Source organism: Macadamia integrifolia, chromosome 6 (genome assembly GCF_013358625.1).
Source record: "Macadamia integrifolia cultivar HAES 741 chromosome 6, SCU_Mint_v3, whole genome shotgun sequence".
Taxonomy (NCBI): domain Eukaryota; kingdom Viridiplantae; phylum Streptophyta; class Magnoliopsida; order Proteales; family Proteaceae; genus Macadamia; species Macadamia integrifolia.
The window spans coordinates 22,928,683-22,948,710 of NC_056562.1; the positions used below are offsets into that span (position 1 = coordinate 22,928,683).

General features: G+C 37.1%; 2 protein-coding genes across 4 annotated transcripts; both read left to right on the top strand.

Annotated features, from left to right (window-relative positions):
• Positions 1 to 2,024: 2,024 nt before the first annotated feature.
• Positions 2,025 to 8,513, top strand: LOC122080878 (putative glycerol-3-phosphate transporter 4). 3 transcript variants are annotated; one of them, XM_042647753.1, is made up of 6 exons: positions 2,025 to 2,199; positions 2,348 to 2,398; positions 2,533 to 2,608; positions 2,683 to 3,907; positions 7,186 to 7,737; positions 8,258 to 8,513. In XM_042647753.1, the coding sequence occupies exons 4-6, from the start codon at positions 2,893 to 2,895 to the stop codon at positions 8,293 to 8,295; spliced, it is 1,605 nt and encodes a 534-aa protein (XP_042503687.1). In that variant the 5' UTR covers positions 2,025 to 2,199; positions 2,348 to 2,398; positions 2,533 to 2,608; positions 2,683 to 2,892; the 3' UTR covers positions 8,296 to 8,513. The 3 variants fall into 3 exon arrangements, with proteins under 3 accessions (XP_042503687.1, XP_042503686.1, XP_042503688.1); XM_042647752.1 differs by having other exon boundaries at positions 2,533 to 3,907; XM_042647754.1 differs by lacking the exon at positions 2,025 to 2,199 and having other exon boundaries at positions 2,215 to 2,398.
• Positions 8,514 to 19,279: 10,766 nt separating this feature from the next.
• Positions 19,280 to 19,699, top strand: LOC122082136 (classical arabinogalactan protein 9-like). The gene has a single exon (XM_042649620.1). It carries the CDS (start codon positions 19,280 to 19,282, stop codon positions 19,697 to 19,699), a length of 420 nt encoding a protein of 139 aa, XP_042505554.1.
• The last annotated feature ends 329 nt before the right edge of the window (positions 19,700 to 20,028 follow it).

Genomic DNA, 20,028 nt, shown 5'->3' on the forward strand with positions numbered 1-20,028 from the left:
GGGGGGGGGGGGTGTTCGGAGGGGTGAGTGGTGAACAAACGGGCAATGAATCGAAATTTTACATTATTAGGCTTGTAAAATTAAAAATCTACTCACGAACGACGTGCAAATCCACTATGGGATAGCTTTCTTTCTTTCCGTTTTATTTTATATTTCATACTTTCTCTTTCTCTAAAGAAGAAACTTGGAGAAGGGACTCTTTGGATACGGCAAAATTATGCCGTGCAAGATCATAGTGGAGGCCTTTGTGCGAGGATCTTCTTTTTAGTGGGATTTACATGCCCGGCCATATTAGCAATCAATATTTACAATTATCCCAGTACCATTTTTTGCTTTTGGCTTTTGTTGCATACCCTTATATTTATACTTTGATTTGGTCCTACTTGAACACTTTGAGCTAAAGGAGATGTGGTGATTAAATGCATCATATGCATTTATGTCAGGGATCCTTTTCTATATTGAGATTTACATGCGCAATCATACATTAGTAATTAGCATTTACATATATCACTATTAACAATAAATATTCAATAATGTCATATTAATTTTTTTCAAAGATGGATCCAGATCATCTCTAATTCTTTAATAGTGCAGTGCAATGTAATTCAACATTCAGCGTTTGACATGTGTCCCTAGCGATGTAAACGGTCATGATAGAAAGAGAGGATATATAGATTTGTAGTTGCTTTTTGGTGGATCTCATCTAATGCAACCCGATTCATATGGTTGAATCTAATTCCACCTTTAGTGACCAATGACTCTTCTTTGGATGTTAGCGTTTACATCTTCGAGGACTTCACTGGGGAGAGGTGAGGGGCAGAGCTGCAACCTAGGTCTTTAAAACGATTTCAAATTGAAATGGGCGAAGGGCCGGGATGGTGGAATTAGATCCAACCATATCGATCGGGTTAGGTTAGATGAGATCCACCAAAAAGCATCTACTGATCCATGTTTCCTCCCTCTCTTTGTATATCATGAGTGTCCACATTGCCAGGGACACGTGTTGAATCGCATTGCACTATCAGAGAATTGAGGAAGATCTTGATCCACCAATGACAATGCTATGAGCTACAAAAAAACAGAAGAGAAAACAATGCTAAGGATTTTCCACCTCAAAGGTTGGAGATGGAGGTTTTGGAGTCAATATGCATCATCTCTCCCTCTCAAAAAAAAAAAATAAAAAATAAAAAAATAAAAAAAGAAAAAAAAAATAATAATTAATTGGAGGAAGAATCTTCTCTCTGATAATAACAATAAATTGGAGAAAACAATGCTAAACATTTGCATGGGTCTACATCTAAAAATAGGTAGATGCAAAAAGACAACACTGCCCCTTGCCTAAATGCCTATGCATGGCCTCTCATTGCATTGTATACTAGTTGGCACAGTGGTTGTGCAAGCGAATAGGATTCTCTTGCCCTAATAAATGTTTTAGGTAGAAAGATCCTTTCACATCTAAAATAGAGAACGTTTAGACACGATTGTGTTTGAAATTACCCAACTACTCCCTTTGTGTCCGTCTCTCCTCCTCGTTATAAAACGACCTCGCTACCCTATGGCTTAAACCAAATGAAAAGCTTGAATTGGGTCTTGTGGAGGTGTGGCAGTTATGCTCCCAAATATAAAATATAAAATATAAAATATAAAATATAAAATGTCTTTTCTAATAATAAAATGAAAAAAATAAGGAGTTGTTATTGTATGTAGTGAGTGCAGCAGTGCGGTGAACATCCGATGATCGAGAGTATCTGAACATATAGTTTAAGATCGTCTCGACCATCCGATGCTCATTGCACTACTGCAATCACGCATAAGAACGTTTTCAAAAAATAATTATATGTTGTAAACACACCTAAATAATACAAAAACAGGAGGTGGCCACGTCAGCTCGATCGATGAAAGCATACTCGTTTTTTGTAAAGATTTATAAGGCGTGAAGCATGAGAGTGATTCGATTACGTGACGTCCTCAAGTACGCAAACTACACCTCTTCTTCCCTCTTTTAATGGAAGCTTCAAAACTGCAGCGCAGCAGCCACGTCAGGCCTGCTTTTCCTCAGAGACAGAGAGAACCCTTCTCTCTCTCTCTCTCTCTCTCTCTCTCTCTCTCTCTATGGAGATATTCTCTGTATTGGTATATTCCCATTAAGAAGGCTCATTCTGACTTCATGACTTCCGCCATCCTCGCTCATCCTCTAAGGTCTAAAGTCTAAACAAAGTCTAAACGCTTCTTCTTCCAATAACCTCTCTCTCTCTCTCTCTAGCTTATACACACAGAAAACCTTCAAGTCATTTCAATTTAACATAATAGAATTTCGTTTTAATTCGATCAGTTTGGGTCCTTGAAGATCTTCGTTTCTGCGAATGAAGTTGGCTGAATACGAAGATCGTGGAATTCGGTACGCCTCCTCTCCCTCCCTATCATGCTCTTGGATAGTTGGGCTGGATCAATTTGATAATTTCTAAGCTCATTTCTTTCATATTTGCTCATTTTGATTAAAATGAACAATTTTTTTTTATTTTGCTGAAACAGATAAGATTTCGATTTTGATGGTCGGATATATGGTGTTGCTCTTATTGGCTGTCATCATTGCCCGTCTAGGAGTTTGGTTAGAGGCTTCTAAGCTGATTTTTTTTGTAGCTTTTGGAGTTTGTTCAGTTTTGAATGGTTAATTATGTACAGGTTATTACGAAGAGGGTTTGGTTTTGATTTTGTTCTTGAAAGGACAAAGCTGTAAGGGGTCATTGGTATGGCCTGGTGTGTGGATAATAGCTCTTTGAACAATTTTTGTTTGGTAAGATAGTCTGCAAGACTGGGTCTTTCCAATTCGTTGCTTGTGGATATCTGGTGAGCAATAGAATCTGACCTAACTTAGGGGTTTTAATTATTAAGATGGATACAATGCGGAGTCCCCCACCTGGAATTTTGATTATTAGAAGACTTACAGGCAAGGAATGGAGCCTTAATACATACAGATACGTTGTTCTTCTTCTTACTTTTATAGCATATGCTTGCTACCATGCTTCTAGAAAACCTACCAGCATTGTTAAGAGTGTTTTGGATCCAGAGCCTAGCAAGGTTGGCCATTCTAATCCTTGGCCTTTTGGTGAGGTTTTCGTTAAGGAGGAAGGGTTGACTGGTAAAGGCTCCGGATGGGTTCCCTTTAATGGAGAGGATGGGACTGTGAAATTGGGTGAAATTGATGTTGCATTTCTCGCTTGTTACTCTCTGGGGATGTATGTAGCGGGGCATCTTGGAGATACACTTGACTTACGTCTGTTCTTGACTATTGGAATGATTGGGAGTGGAATCTTTGTTGGGCTTTTTGGTATGGGTTACTTTTGGGGTATCCATGTGTTCTGGTTTTATCTGGTAATGCAGATGATTGCTGGATTGTTTCAGGCCACTGGGTGGCCTTCTGTTGTTGCTGTTGTCGGTAATTGGTTTGGGAAGAGAAAGAGGGGTTTGATAATGGGTATCTGGAATGCTCATACATCTGTTGGGAATATTTGTGGGTCCTTACTTGCTGCTAGTGTCCTGCAGTATGGCTGGGGATGGTCATTTATTCTTCCTGGTGCATTGATCTTTTTGGGAGGGATAATGGTTTACTTGTTCCTGGCTGCTTACCCTGAGGATGTAGGCTTTCCTTCCAATTATGGGTTGGATTCACATAATAAGGTAGAGACAGGGTGTAAAGATGAGGAAGCCCAGATGCCAAAAGGACATGTGGTGGAAGCTGAAACAAGTGGTCTCAGTCGAAGTGGATCAATGATTAGAGGAAATGCCATTGGGCTTGTTGAAGCTTTGTTCATACCAGGAGTGATACCATTTGCAATGTGTCTTTTCTTCTCAAAGCTTGTGGCATACACATTCCTATATTGGTTACCTTTCTATCTGAGTCAGACGGGTATGCTTTTCTCTCCTGGAATTGAAGATTTCTGTAATTTTTAATTATTTTAGCATGTCTAATGGTACAGCTCTTTGTATTGGTAAATGGCATAAACTAGAGTCTAAGAGCAGGACATTGGCTAAAGCCTGTTGTCAGTGACCTCTGTTTGTTTGGTACATCCTCTTCCTCAAAATCATGAAGTGAGAGTACGCTTCTAAGAAGATAAAAGTAATTTCTCTATTTCCTAAGTAGAAGGCATTAAAATAGTTAAAATACAGGGGAGCTGTAATTTTCATAAAAACCATATAGGAAAGAAATAACCAGCCTAGAATGCTTGACACAGAGCTAATGTATAGTGCACTTGATAAATCATCTGCTTTTTTACAATTTCATTGTTCTTTGCCATGGCAAAGGGACAATTCATCACCTCTAATCTGTTTATTTATTTTTTAAAAGAATTTGAATGAGGCAAGTTGTTAATACCTCAATCTTTTATACTCTCATCAAGAATATCTCACTTTTCACCTATAGAAAAAAGGTTTTTAATTTTTGTTATTACATTGAACAAATTTAGTTAGAGGTGTCAATGATACCCATTACATGATTACCAGATTGACGTGACCCTGTTTAGTGGATGCATTTTTTTTCATAGCTGCATGCATGCCTTGTGCTCATTCTGAAGGATGTCAGTTAGGCCCGTTGTTGGATGGAAATAAATATATGTCTACGTGAAAATATGAACTGTCAATGTTAAAAGAAATATGAAATTTCTGGTTTATAGTAGTGTCAACTATTTTATTCATTGTTATGTGTTTGGATATTTGGAAGTAATATTTTTGGCTTCATAAAACAAGAAAAATGTGGCCTTAAGGCTTTGTTTGGTTGCAAGGGAAATGCAAATTTTTTATGTAAAGTGGCATTTTTTTCCCAGAAAAAATAAATTTAGATGTTTGATTGCAAAGAAAATATATTTTACATGTGAAAAAAAAATTCACTTAACCATTAAAATTTCCCTTTTTATTTCCCCACCAAAATAAGAAGAAAAAAAAAAACCCCTACTCTCATGATCTCTCCCACTCTCGCGACTCTCACCCCCGCTCATGACTCTCAACAATCTCTCTCTCTCTCTCTCTCTCTCTCTCTCTCTCTCTCACGCGACTCAATTGGGTTTGTTTTGACCAAAAGACTTTGGGTTTGAGCCAGAGGAGCATTACTGACCTGTTGGGTTTGTTTTGACCAAAAGACTTTTGGAATGGGCCTTTCAGTCGTTATCACTTGTGATCTATTACTGTTTTCTTTGTGATCATCTTTTATATTATTTTAAATATTTATTTATGCTGCATTCATTTGATATATAGAATGAAATGGTTTATTTTGGTTAGTGATAGAACATAGTATCTGATGACATTTGGTTTGATTTGGTATAGACCTTGAATGACCTGATTCACATAACCAATATAAATTTTGAGGAGCTGGGTGGGTTCTGGATTGAAAAGTACTCTCCCTCCATCTCTTTTGAGGAGTTTGGTTGGATTATTAGTTTTTAAAATTTTTACACCTATTTTACATCAATTTTACATGCAAACAAACAGCTATGGTAAATTAATTTCACTTCACTTCTGTTGCAACCAAACGACTCAAAAGGTAAAAAAAAATCGCTTCACTTCCTTTCCCTTCCCATCTCCCTTGCAACCAAACGCAGCCTAAATTTTTGTTTTTATTCAACCTTACAAGTCTAGATATATGATCATGTCCTTGGTGTTAGTGGCTGGGTCTGAAACCATCTATCTCATGCCGAATGGGACTTGACAAGACCTGAAACTGACCCTCTGAAGCCTCTCAGTTCTTTCTATCTTAAGCCAGATAGTTGAATTCTTTCTTCTCCTCTTGAACCCGCTGCGCTGGTTTATCTTTGGTTCCATACTGATTTGAAAGATTTCACTGAATAATGTTTATTAAACTTTTTCTTTATCTTTTCGTTTTTGGGGGAATTTTATTGTAATTATTCAATGTTAATGTTGTTGTCTATATCCTGTCCCATTTCTCACCAATTAGGATCAGAAGTTTCAATATTTGATGTGAGAGGATGTCTGTTCACTTCCATTACAGTCCTAGTCTGGTATTTTAATTGCCAGACTGAACCGTGCTTATGGGTTCCCTGTCTCCAATTTTTTGTGGTGACCTACATGTTTATATTTTAATAGTTCTTGTGGAAATTGGCCAGCTGCAACGGCTTTAGCATCCCATAACTTTTGTGTGTGTGTTTGTTTTTTTTTTTTTGGGGGGGGGGTGATATGCTACAACAATGGGCTTTTTATTTCTTCTGGTAAGAAGCAGGGTCTAGGATATAGAAATCCTTTGATCAATGGTATGCTTGATTTTGGCTTAGATTAGAGGTGCTATTTCATGGAAGTATTTGAGGATGGGGTTAAGGTGGAGGAAATTGAGGAATACCAGTGAATTAAGGTAGGTTGACTGGAAGACCATTAAGCTGTTTCAACTTTGATCAACAAAGTGAAACTAAATTGTGGTATTGAGTCATTAGGTAAAGATTGAATGATTGTGCGAATATGGACTATAGGAATCGATTAAGAGATTGTAAACTTAATAGAAACTACAAGAGGTGCGTTCAAAGTGTTGTCTGATTGACGTATTCCTTTAAAACTTAAAAGAGAATTTTATAGGACAGCCATATGACCGGCTATGATGTATATTGCAGAATGTTGTGTAGTTAAGAAGCATCATGTAGATAAACTCAGTGTAGCGGATATGAGGATGTTGAGATGGATGAGTGGTAAAACTTGGAAGGATAAAGTAAGACATGATCATATTAGAGCTGGTTTGGGAGTTGCTTAGATACATGATGAGTTGCGAGAAAGTCGTCTGAAGTGGCATGTCCATGCTCAGTGGATGCCTTTGGATGCTCTAGTGCAGAGGAGTTATTTGATTCAGATTAAAGGTTCTAGAAGAGCTAGAGGCAGACCTAAAATGACCTTAAGAGAAGTGGTGAGGAAAGACATGCATAGCTTAGGCCTTGTATAAAGTAAGGAATTGAATAGAGTTGATGGGAGGGCAAGGATCCATGTAGCCGACTCCATTTAGTTGGGATGAGGCTAAGTTGTTGTTGTTATGGGCTGAACCTTCCAAGATCAGTTTGAAAGCCATACTTTGTCCTGCACATGTATAGCTTTCTGTGAGCTATTATATACACTTCTTTCTTCTGAATTTCCTTTGGGGTTATTTTTTTTTCCTTTGGTTGTTGTTTTTATGCTGATACCCCATTGTCATGTTTGCAGAAATTGGAGGGCAGTATGTGTCAGTCAAGTCTGCTGGAAACCTTTCTACTCTTTTTGATGTTGGGGGAATAGTTGGTGGAGTCCTTGCTGGTTACATGTCTGATAGACTTAATGCCCGGGCCATTACGGCAGCTAGCTTCATGTATGCTGCAATTCCTTCAATGCTCCTATACCGCTTATATGGAAGTACTTCTGAGTCCATAAACATTGCATTGATGATGATTTCCGGTTTATTTGTGAATGGGCCCTATGCATTAATCACAACTGCAGTTTCCGCCGATCTTGGCACCCATAGCTCTCTGAGGGGGGATGCTCGAGCACTAGCAACCGTAACTGCCATTATTGATGGCACTGGTTCGGTTGGTGCTGCATTTGGGCCTCTTCTTACTGGTTTTATTTCAAAAAAGGGATGGGATGCGGTTTTCTTAATGCTTATTATTGGGGCTCTTGTTGCTGGTCTTCTTCTTTCACGATTGGTCATAGCAGAACTTCAAGAAAAAACTGGCAAATACAAGGCTCATTCTGATGTTCCACGGCAACAAGGAATTGAAGGTATTATGCAAACCCTTGGTAAAATCCTGTTATTTTTAAAGAAACAATAAAAAAAGGGGGGGGGGGAAAGAAAGGATATAATTGGTTCCCTTTTGATGTTGGGGTGTTGTCTCTTAAATCTTTGATATGTGTAGTGAAGTCGGGATCAGTTATTATCTCCATGAATGGACTGCTTCTTGAGTAGGAGATACATGTGCATCAATGAGATGATCATAATCATAGAAAAGAGCCTTTAATCAGACCCTAGGATCTCAAAACTTGGTGAGATTCCTTTGGTCATTGGCGAGTAAAGAGCTCTTTGTATTTTAAGCTACCAGATGCAGGCTCCTGAGCTGTATTTTGAATTCTTTTTCTTTTAAGTTAAATTTCATTATTTCTAATTTTCTTATTTTAGTTGTCAATGATGATGGGGAACATAGCTGCTCTAATTTTGACAATATCTTCCCTTGTCCTTTGATCAAGTGAATTTAGGTTTTACTGATCATATCCTTGCTTTTCTTCTCTTGCTCTCTGTTTGCAGGTTCTACTTCTCAGCCTCTCCTGAGGGACCAAAGATGACAATCTGGTACGAAGCCACTCGAACTCTTACATTTTGGGACTCAGGGACTGTGTGCAAAAGAAGTGTGAAACATATGTATGAAATAATGTATATAGATCATTTCGAATTGACCTGGTCGTATCTCTTACTGTCATTTCACATTGGGCCCGGTTATATCTCTTATTGTATTATATACATACATTTTTCAATCTGCAGAGTTTTTTGGATGAGCTTACAACTTGAGTTCATTATCATCACCCAGTTGTATCATGAATGACACAGCTCTCCTTGCATCTATTATTGCTTGTCATTGTTATTGGTAGGTTTAGTGAGCCACATGCAATTCCTCTGGGAAGTGAATAGAGTGAGAAGTAAAATCAGCAAAATTAAACACTCTTTTCCAGCGGTACACCATTTTATGAAAAGGCTTCTTTTTAGATCTTTTTTTTTGGGGGGTGGGGGGGGGGTGTGGGGTTGGGGGGACGTGGGGGTGGGGATCCCCATTGCACTAGTGTGGGAGGATCTTTAATGCCACACAAATGGTGGTATGGGGTAGGTATAATTCATATGGGGCCCACATGGTTGGGGGTAGGGAAAAAAACAAAAAACAAAAAACAAAAAAAGTTCCATGTGAGAGGATGTAGTACACTGATGTTGTGGGAAGCTTTTTCCATTTTGGTTTTCTTTTACTTTTTTCATTTCATTTTCACTTTCAAACTTAGGCTATGTTTGGTTGTCATGAAATGAAATGAAAATAAAAGAATAGAACAAAAATTTATTTATTTTTCGGTAGAAAAGAAAAAAAAGAAAAAAAAAAAACCGAATTTGGGGCTTGAGATAGACACAGAATCAATCATGATTTTTTTTTCATCAGATGCATTGATTGATTTATATGTTTATTTCTCTCCTTAAAGTCACCTTTTTTTTTTTATTCCATTTCTTGGCAACCAAACATAGTCTTAAGTTGGCTGGCTGGGCCTTGGTTGAAAGAACAATAAATTTTGAACCAAATGGAGCCTGAACTTTGCCTGGCCTGGCTCATTTTGGTTCAAAGTGAAGTTTGATGCGCCCATGTCACTAACCTAATTTGTTTTTGGCAACTGGCAACGGTGTGAGAGCAGACAACGACAGGGCCTACCTTCCACCATGTCTCGTCAGTAGCGTTGGATCTGGCTATCCTGGCCCACCCGAATACTTAAACTAGGCATGAGTATGTCCAAATTTATTGGTTTGCGAAGTGAGATTTTGAATGGGCTAATTGGTTAAACAGGCAGCCAAATTATTATTATTATTATTATTATTATTATTATTATTTTTTGGTAGGGGGAAGGGGGCTGTCTGGATCAGCTCCCCTGTGGGATTAGATAGGGACAGATCTCCACCCTCCATGGGGTGTAGGTTTCGTGTGCCAAAGGTGGGTTAAAGGGTGTGAGATCCATACCCATGTGGGGAGCGGATCTAAATTTGCGGGTGGGTGGGTTGTTTATACAAGCGTAGCCTCCATCTATATTCTAGTGCCTTAGCATCAGAAAATTTGCAAGTAACAAATGAAAATGTGAATTTGCAGTGTTTTTGGGAATCACAGTCTCCCTCTGTTGTATTTAGTTTTGGTTTTTTAGAATCTTGTAATACTTCTTTCTTGCACTCTATTTAGACTTGACAAAATGTGTTTAACAAAAAAAGAAAAAGAAAAAAGAGGCTTGCGATGACTAGCCAATGATGGGAGAAAGCTTGATAATTTTTAAGGGAATGGTTTTTTGAGCAAGTAAGCGGGTTAAGGTACACGAGAAGGGCATGATGTTTTCATACACAGGTAGAGTGGAGTGAAAGTGTCAAGAAGAGAGGACAGAGATACGGAGTGCTGATCTACCTATGGTGTTTGCTCAAAGAACTTTTTCTCTATTTTTAATCTCTTTCTCAACTTCTAAAAAAATAAATAAAAAATGGAGTCATATACTGAGTATTGACACACAAAAAACTGAATCTAATTCTCCAGAAAGTCACTTATCGGAGTTGTACAATATTTAGAATGATAGGCCATGTAATTTATGTCATATGGAGTGTTGTTTTAGTAATTTCAACCATTGGATAGATATAATATCGTTTGCATGGACCATGGGTCGAACTATTATTTTCATCCATTTTTTTAAAACTTGACTTGTTAATTTTTCATATTCTATTTGACCATAGAGGTTACCAAACTCCTTTTTAACTGAAACTTGACATATGAATAAATGACACTTTAAGCTCTACTAGTCTACAAAATTTGGGTTTACTTCGACATTCTCTATTATTGAAGTATGGTTCTAAAAAATGGAAAGGAATGGCTAGTATTGGCTGGATCTGAACAGTATTGACCCTGACCGATCCTTGCTCTTGACCTTTCAGATTTTGTTCCACATGTATAGTCCAAGGGTAAAATTATCAACAAACTGATTTAACAAAAAAGTAAGGGTAAATCTTCCGTTAAGGACCAATCCAGTCCATTCCGAAACAATATCAAAATGATTTCGGCCTTGACCATTCTTGCGACCGTTCTTGAGTTTCAGAACCTTGATTCCAAGTGGTAAATATTAGGGTTGCATATCATTCATCTTACGTTTCTTTTACAAACATATCAGCTAGTCAAGACACCTGAGAGGGTTGATAAAGTCACTTCAACCATTGGATAGATTAAAGAGTCATTAGATTGGTCACATGTCAAATTTAGTTGTGTAAATCAATTATCAAATTTACAATTTAATAAATAAATTTTCAAGGTTAAGAACTATCAACTGCATGACTCAATGAGTAAGAGACCAGGTCGTATGCCCTCACTGGGCCATACAAATTTGGCAGTCCAACTAAGCCATGTGCAGGATTTAGATTCAGTTAGAGAAGTTTCTCTTAATCGATCCATGTAGTGAAAGTTCATCCATTAATCCATTAACAATTAGTAACAACTACAATAAACTGAAAGTTGTTGACATTCATAATGTGAATTCCTTGCATAGCTGCGTAACTACATTCATGCCTTCCTGTATTTATCTCTTTTCTCCTATAATAGGAGGGAGGAGAAAAATAGACATAAAGAGGCACTAGCATAATATCACAACAAAAGCCACATGCATTATGTCATGATCTCTCTCTCATCTTCATTTATTTGGAAAGCTATTAAATTATGGGGTGTCAAAATAGATTGAAAAAGTTCAATCGGACCAGACTAAACCATTTATCGATTTGATATTAGTTTTGGTTTTTAATAATAGGTGAAAATGGAAATCGACAGGATCAACTGATAATACTGATCTAAATGATTAAAAAAAAAAAATCGATAAAAACCAATAATTTTTATAATATATGAAAAGGCAAGATTGCACCGATTAGTCTGATATTTTTTTGGGTAGAACTGAACCGGCCGGTCTGAATCAATATCTGAAAATACTGAAAAGAAAAATGTTCATATTAATGCTAAAGAAAAAAAAAAAAAAAAAAAATGGGAAACTCAAATTAGAACTACTGGATCAAAAGACTGGAGAAAATGGTGGCAATGTATAGCTCAATTCATGGAGGCCATGAATCATTATTAATTATTGATATTTAATTCTGTGGTTGGAAACCCTAACTACTTTTCTAAAATATCCTTCCTTACATTATAAGATACCCTTCACTTGCATTATATCTATGGGAGCACGTTCTAAAATGTGTGCTTTATAGGGGTTACTTTGGAATTATGCACATATTTTGAAGTTGGTAGATGTTAGATATATTTTAAGTAGGTGTTCGGATGAAGTTATTAAATATGATCCAATAGGACTTTAATTATGAGAATATTATGATGTGGGGGGATTTTATAATTTGGAGCCATGTGATGAGTACCTAGATTATCTATAGAAGACAATTGCTTGTGATGCCTTGTCAATATAATGCCAATATAATGTAGACACTCAAGAGTAAGGCTGTCAAAATCAAATTAAAACTATTTATTGAAATTGAATTGAGTCATTGCATTAAAACCATAAAACTATTTAATAAATGATTTATTTTTTGTTTCAAAAGTGAGTTAAACGGTTTAAAACAAATCAAACTAAACCATTTGAATATATGGTAAACATTTTTTAATATATCTATATATATATATATACTAAATTAAATGATGGATAAGCAAGTGCCTCTTATAATACCGAGCTTCAAGGATGTGTTACTGGTTGGTGTAGGGGGTGACAAACCCTAAACTGAACTGGTAAATCGGTCAGGTTGAACTGATAACAGTTTGGATCAAATCAAACCAAAGCCTTATTGGTTCCGTTTCAATTTGGAGTATTATAGCCCCAAAACCAAACTGAATCGGAAGTCAAATGAACCCAAATCGAAACCGGCTCAAAACCTGGATCGAAACCAAAGCCAAACCAGTAAGAAACCGAAAATAGTCCAAAATTCATTAAAAGAACCAAATTTTGCATAGTTTTGTATACATTTGTATGGAATTCAAATCAGACAAAAAATCGAAACAAACCTTATTACAAACCGATATAGGAAACATAAGACAAACCAAAACCAAACTGCACCAAAGTCGAAAACAAAAGTTCCTTATTGGTTTGATTTGGATTTCAACATTCCCACATTGAAACCAACTCAAAACCGAGTTGGATCGATCTGTTGACACCCCTAGGTTGGTGGTAAGCTCTTTTTTTTTTATGAAAATAAAAAAAATTTATTAATTAAGAAAGATAAGATAGAATATTAATGTCTGAATAAATTATGCATAATGATTATTAAATTTTAAAACATTTTAAAATTGAAATCAAATCATTTAAATTGAGACTCTCGATTCAATTTTGTTTTGACCTTAAAAATATTGTATTATGAATCAAATCATTTACACCGAAATCAAAATATTTAGTCCAAGAGGAACGATAAATTGTGTTTCAAGGCACTACTTTCCCTCCCCCTTCTACTTGGTCGTTCTTTAGTGGTTAAAGTCAAAGTCGGATGGGTCTCTATACCTACAAATTGATACCGCAACTTCTTATCTCGACTTTGACCATCATATGTCAACCAAAGCCTCAAGAAGTCTTACTCTCCAACCCCCAAATATTGGATTATATTAACGTGCGCCGTAAGCACCGTTTCCGCTACTCGCCAACCGAATGGTAGCCCGTCCCGTCAATTACCCGTAAAAAGCCTAAATAGTTGGACCACAAAGCGGTCCACATGTAAACCGTACAGACTAGGGCATCAATTGATTTTGTTAGATAGATTGTGATTAAAAAAAAAAAACGGTCTGCCTTTTTTTTTTTTTTTGGTTTTGTTTTTGTTTTTGTTTTTGTTTTCTAATTATAACAATTTGATAGGTCACGAGGACCTTAGATGGGTGGGGTTCGGGTCCGCTGTAGCACTACACGTTATGTAACATAGATTTAAAAGGTTGAGAGCTCTCAAATATGCATCATACGGTGCTAAAATACAGGCCAAGGTGCTCCCAATCATTAGATATTCACTATAAGGCATGTAGTACAATAAAGAGGATCCGATCATACCACCTTATCAATCTATCTTAATTTTTTTTTTTTTTTGACTATAGAACTATCCAAGGGGATTTTATTCATGCACACGATCAGAGGGGAAATGTGGGAGAGGAGAGGAGACATGTGATAAGAGTCAATAGTTAGACTGTCCACACTCTTGGCTACAAACTTGACTATTGCTCTTCAAGTAGAGTCTGCAACCAGTGCGCCTCTTTTGAAGGGATCCTATCCACCAGATGTACTAACCATATTTGAATTGGAAGATTTAAAAATTCATTTTTTAAAAACTTTTTACCTTAACTTTGCAATGCGCGGATATGAGATGGGCCAGGTGTCATTATTTCCTCTTCTCCTGTCTATGCCCTTAATCCTACTTTATTCCAGCTTTTCCACATTTTAAAAGTAAAAGTGAAAAAGACATATGAAGATGGGTCCTACCAAGGGTGCCAATTAGCATGGTATTTGATGTAAAAGACTAAGGGCCCGTTTGATAACGTTTCTGTCGTTTTTGTTTCAAGAAACGATAGAAAAATAAATTTCCGTTTCTAGAAACAGAAACGGAATTGAAGGTGTTTGATAAGTCATGTTTTTAGAAGTCGATAGTAACCAATGAAAGAATGGCCACAAGTCGTTTCTAGAAACGGCGAAACAAGTTCAACTTGTTTCGCCTAAGTCGTTTCTTGAACCATGAATAAGTAAAAATTTCTATTTTTATTTCTGAAAATAAGTGAAACGGAACAGTTTTATCAAACGCTTTTTACTCCGTTTCTGCTGTTTCTGGAAACAGAACGGCAGAAACTCGTTTCTTGAAACGTTATCAAACGGGCCCTAAGGCACCGTTTGGTGATGTTTCTATCGTTTCTGTTTCCAGAAACAGTAGAAACATAAATTTTTATTTTTGATAACAGAAATGGAATTTTGAGTGTTTGATAAACCTTTTCTTAAAACGTTTCTCTCTCTTTTTCTGCAAATAGGAAACCAACCCCTCCAGACCCCATTTCCATTTCCGATCTCCATCCTCGATCTCTTCTTCCTCCGTGTTCCATGTTTACTGGATCCATGTTTAAAAAACCCCTGTTTGTCATTACCTTGATCCTACTCTTTCACCCCCTGGTTTGTAAAATCCAAATTGAAGCCCTACTGTAGTTATAAGATACTGCAACATCAATGAAACAAAAGTAACAAATATTGTTTCATTAACATCAGTTACAGTGGATTTAGTGAAACATTTGCATATATAAACTGGAATTATAGAATAGAAGAAAGAAAGATATCGACAAATGCTGAACTTTTGGAAAGGAAGGGAACTTCTAGGCGAGTTGAGACAACCATGAGACTAGTACCAGAAAGGTCACACATGCTGAAGACCTAACCCACGAAAGCAGGTCCACCTCCCTTTAGGCTTGAATTGAGACTTGAAACCCTAACTGTTGAAGGGAACCCCAATGCCTGGGACACTCCCTCAATTGCCGATGCCGATGAAGATGAAAGGGAACCATTTTGGTAGGAGGAGGCAGTGGTCATATTCGACAGAGAAGGAATTGGTGACCGTGGGGCATCGGAAAATGGGAAAGGCAAACAAATGGCTGACGAAGAAGAAGAAGAAGACTATGTAATAGATAGAGGACTAGACGGTGGTGAGGTCGTCCAATTGCTGCTGAGGTTGAAATTTAAAAAAGAGAAGAAATTGGAGGAGGCAGATTGCATGAAACGAGAGAAGTTGCTAAGAGCTTGAAGACTGTTGTTGTTATTGTTCTGATGGATAGAGTTTGCAGCCATTTTTATCAAGCACAACTCTTATTTCCTTGCATTCACTTGTTTCTAGAAACGACGAAACAAGTATTTTGTCATGTCCGTTTCTAGGAACAGAAATGACCATAAATTTTGATTTCTGTTTATGAAAACAGGAGAAACGGAATGAGTTTGTCAAAAGCTTTTTGTTCCGTTTCTGTCGTTTCTTGACATAGAAACGACGCGTTTCTTGAAACGTTATCAAACGGGCCCTAAGACTAGATATGGAACTGCGACATAATCGAAAAAGTTCCTATATTTCAGTATCGATATAGAATTAATGTGGTATGGTTTTTATTTGATATAAATGTTGTGTCTTATTCGGTATGAATACGATTTTGGGATGGTTTCTAATCGACACACTTTTACATTTTTGCCTTTTTGTGTATATATAGTTGGCAATTTGGTTCGCAATCAGCATAGTTTTGATTTTTGATAATTCGATATGGTTTGGTACATACTAAACGGTTTTGTCTTAAATAACGATACCATACCATACCATACCAAAAAAAATAACATTTTGTTGTGCCGAAATCATACAGAATTATTTTGGTCCAAAAATTTCATACAATTTACGTAACAGTATTCAATATTGATACTAAATTGACACCCTTATGTCATACCAGCTCTCACCTCAAAAACCCAATTATTTTATGATTCATAAAAGGGTTTCCATGCTCATGAATTAATATTTGGGCATCATGGGAAACTCTCCCAAAATTGAAATAAAGAGGACAACTGCTACAGAAGCTATAAGGCTAGTGTAATAGAGCCTAACCTTTAGGAGATTTTGAGTTTGAGAACTCCTATTCCTCACATAGTAGGATTCCATCCTGCAACTATCTCACCAAAAAAAAAAAAAAAAAAAAGGTAGGAGGGTTTCCCATGATGCTTGTGTAGGAAGGAATTTACATGAAGGTGTGGAGAATAGAATCATCATCTATATAAGGTTCATATGGAGCTTAAATGGTCTGAATAAGAGAGACAGCGCGAGCCTTACTATTTAATATGTAAGAGACGTATATTAGAATCCACACAAGAGCGGCGCATGATTCCTTTTCCCTAGAAAATAATATAACTTTGAATAATATTTTAAAATTTGGATTATCTGTATGATTGGGACAACTCAACTTGAAATCTATTCCAATTAACCTTCCATTTTTTAAAATCGGGATCTGATCAAGTTATATCAAGTTAGGTCGAGTCTAACTGATTTCATTCCCAATCAATTAGAATTGAGATAAAATCAAAATTGAAAAAACCTATATATACCCAATTTTGAGTTTTAAAACCTCCAGTGAATGTGACCGTGAGCATGGGAGATGGGTGAGAAAAGATATTAGGAAGGTATTTAAGGAACATACTAAAATTCAATAGAGGTTTTTTTCCTGGTAAAAAATTCAATAAAGGTTTATGAACCCAAGGATGATGGGTGAACATTATATAACCTTATATTATAGGGAAAAGGTCCCATAATTATAATATGCCCTCCCCCTTTCTATTCTATAGTTTATAATTGTTCAATTGACAAGTGTTAGGGGAAGGGCTCATAGAGCACTGTTCAGGCTGGCCATTGGATTTGGAGTAAATCTAGGGGGTCAAGTGATCGCCTCCTATCTCCTCTGGTGCTAGGTACCACCATAGTTTTACTTTTAAGGTATTGGAATGGATATCAATTAATCATCCTCGAAATTATTATGATATCGAAATGGATGAGTATCAAATCATTCATATCAGACAGTAATATTCTTATTTTTTTAACAAAAAAAATGTTTTAGATTTTTTTTTATCCCTAATCTATAGCATTCGGCCGATACATTATTAACCCAATATCAAGATCGGAGACTTACTAAATTGATGAATCACCTAATATGAGCAATCCAATACCGATTCTTAGAACCATGGCTACCATCCACTTTCTCTTCTCCATCCTCCACCAGACGGCAATCCCCTTCAGGTCCCAAATTGACACAAATAATTTTTTTATAATTTTATTTATGTATTAGTGCCAATCACCTCCAGAAATCCTGTGATATGGGAATATGACCCAAGATTGAGGCTGATTGCTAAAGTGCACATGGGGAGGGCCAGTGTCAAAGTCTTAACACCTCTCCGGAAACTTCCATGTTCCTTTCCAATCGCTGAAGATTTGAAATCACCAGTCACGGAGGGTTGGTGCGATTATTTACGTGTAAGCATAGAAAGCTTTGGTACTTTTCTATACTTAAAAGTTAAAACTTAATGCTTTCTTTCTACGCACAACGGCACACTTGAAAAAGACTCACTACTTTCGGAAAATTTAGAGAGAGAGAGAGAGAGAGAGAGAGAGAGAGAGATGATTGGAAAATTTCATGTGGAATCAAAGCGTTGTAAGGGGAAAAATTTAACAAATTTCCGTTTGTTCCTAATAATTATCATTATCCTAGTGGACCTCCACATAAATCATATCTTAAAATTATTAGCAATCAAACAGATCTAATTTAATTAAACCACACCCCCCGCCCCAAAAAAAAATCTAATTTAATCTCTTTTAGATTACACTTCACTACTGCTAAATTGGACCAGGATGTTTGGCCCGAATAGAAAATATTCATGAGATCAGTAAAGATGGTTTTGAATTGAAATCTTTGACATTGTTTATAAGATCAAGTTTTCTTTCAACCATGGTGAATGGTAATTGTGGCGGGATTCGATGTGTTCTAGGGGATGGGTATTTTGAGAAACATATTAAATCTGGTGGAGGAAAACATTCTTCTTTGTTATGTTTGCCTTGAATTCTTGACCCATTATGAAAAATGATTCGCTTTAATATATTTTGGTGGCGACCTGAATGAGATTTTTTTGAGATCTATGATGATAATAAAGGGTTGTACGGCATGATCCAATTGATCACGACCCAGTGGAGTGACCTGACTTAGAGGAGTAGATTTGGGGGTTTTTCGTGTTAGGTTTCTCGGCGAGTTTTCTTGTCGTGATTGGGTGTTCGTGAGAGATCTCTATTGTAATTAACATCTTTTTCTATATAGTGAATCATCTTATGCTTTGTTCGATGATGTAGCACACCACATCATTGTGTGAATCTCGCTATATCTATATCATCTTGTGTGAATCTGTGTTGATCATCTTCATATTTGTTCTAACATTCTTGGTTGTACGAACAAATAATTGCAGAATTAGAAGCAACCGGTCGAACCAAATTTGGTTTCATCAATGGCTCTAAATCTGGTCTGACTTTTCTAAAACAATGTAAAAAAGGTCAAAAGTAGAAGTGAGCTTAAAAATTCGGAATTGGGATCCTAAGTTCAAACCAGGATTTGGGGGCTGTGGGGCCATGGTCGGTCCATCCAACTCATGAATGGAGGGTTTTGATCATTAATTAGTTGGCAACGTGTTTGTGGCATAATTGGTAGGGCCCATATTGAGAATGATGGAGAGCTTAGATCCAACATAAAACATATTAATTACCATTTAAAAAATGGAAGGACAAGAAGGACTTTTCTTGTCCCAGTCAATCACCACCACAACCTTTGCTTGGCTGGCCCATGTTGTGTTGCCCTTAAGCCTTTGTTCACCTCTCTCTCTCTCTCTCATTTCCTCTCTTGGGCTCTCTATATATATCATCACCCTCAACCCTGACCCTTGACCTCACCTCAGCCAATTCTCTAGTATCTGATCTCCTCATTCTTCTGAGTAGCTAGCTCTAGCCATGGCTCTCAACAATGCCATCCTTGGTTTCACTATGTGTCTTGCTCTTGTGGCCTCATGCATTGCTCAATCACCTTCTGCTGCCCCTACAACCACACCAGCTCCACCAACAATAGCTACACCACCTACAACTGTGGCAGCACCACCTCCTGTCTTGACTCCTCCACCAGTTTCTTCGCCGCCTCCATCTTTGACTCCTTCTCCAGTGTCTGTACCATCAATATCACCTGGACTTGCACCTTCACCACCTGCACCTATTGCACCTTCTCCTATCACTACTACTGGAACGGCACCCTCACCGAGTGTGGCTGCGCCGCCTATTGGAGCTCCGGTGGGATCGAATCCAGCCTCCGGTGCATCTCTACATGGAAGTAGCTTTGCCTTGCTAGCATTGTTTGGAGGAGTTGCAGTCCTTGTCTAGGCTAGAGAACAATGGGTTCATTGCTTTGAGACTTTACTTAATCTATTGTAGATTAAGGTAATTATTTGTGTATTCTTTTCTTTTCCTTTTTTTTTTTTTTAATGTTATTTTTTTGGGATTTCATTTTCTGAGGATGAGGATGATTGGAGACTGATCGGATATTACTACTCTTTTGTACCATTTTCACATGGATGAAATAAAAAAATTGGTGGTTCTTGTTTGAGTTTCAAGTCCTCTTCTTATCTTATAAATTCAATAATTGGTACGAATCGTAAATTCGAACGTCCTAAGTTTGACTCACACTAGGCACATCTTGAATCATTCACACG

Coding starts and splice junctions, on each gene's coding strand:
- LOC122080878 (XM_042647752.1), top strand. CDS start 2,893: ATGGATACAATGCGGAGTCCCCCACCTGGAATTTTGATTATTAGAAGA. Junction 3,908..7,185: donor TTTCTATCTGAGTCAGACGG/GTATGCTTTTCT, acceptor TCATGTTTGCAG/AAATTGGAGGGCAGTATGTG. Junction 7,738..8,257: donor ACGGCAACAAGGAATTGAAG/GTATTATGCAAA, acceptor CTCTGTTTGCAG/GTTCTACTTCTCAGCCTCTC.
- LOC122082136 (XM_042649620.1), top strand. CDS start 19,280: ATGGCTCTCAACAATGCCATCCTTGGTTTCACTATGTGTCTTGCTCTT.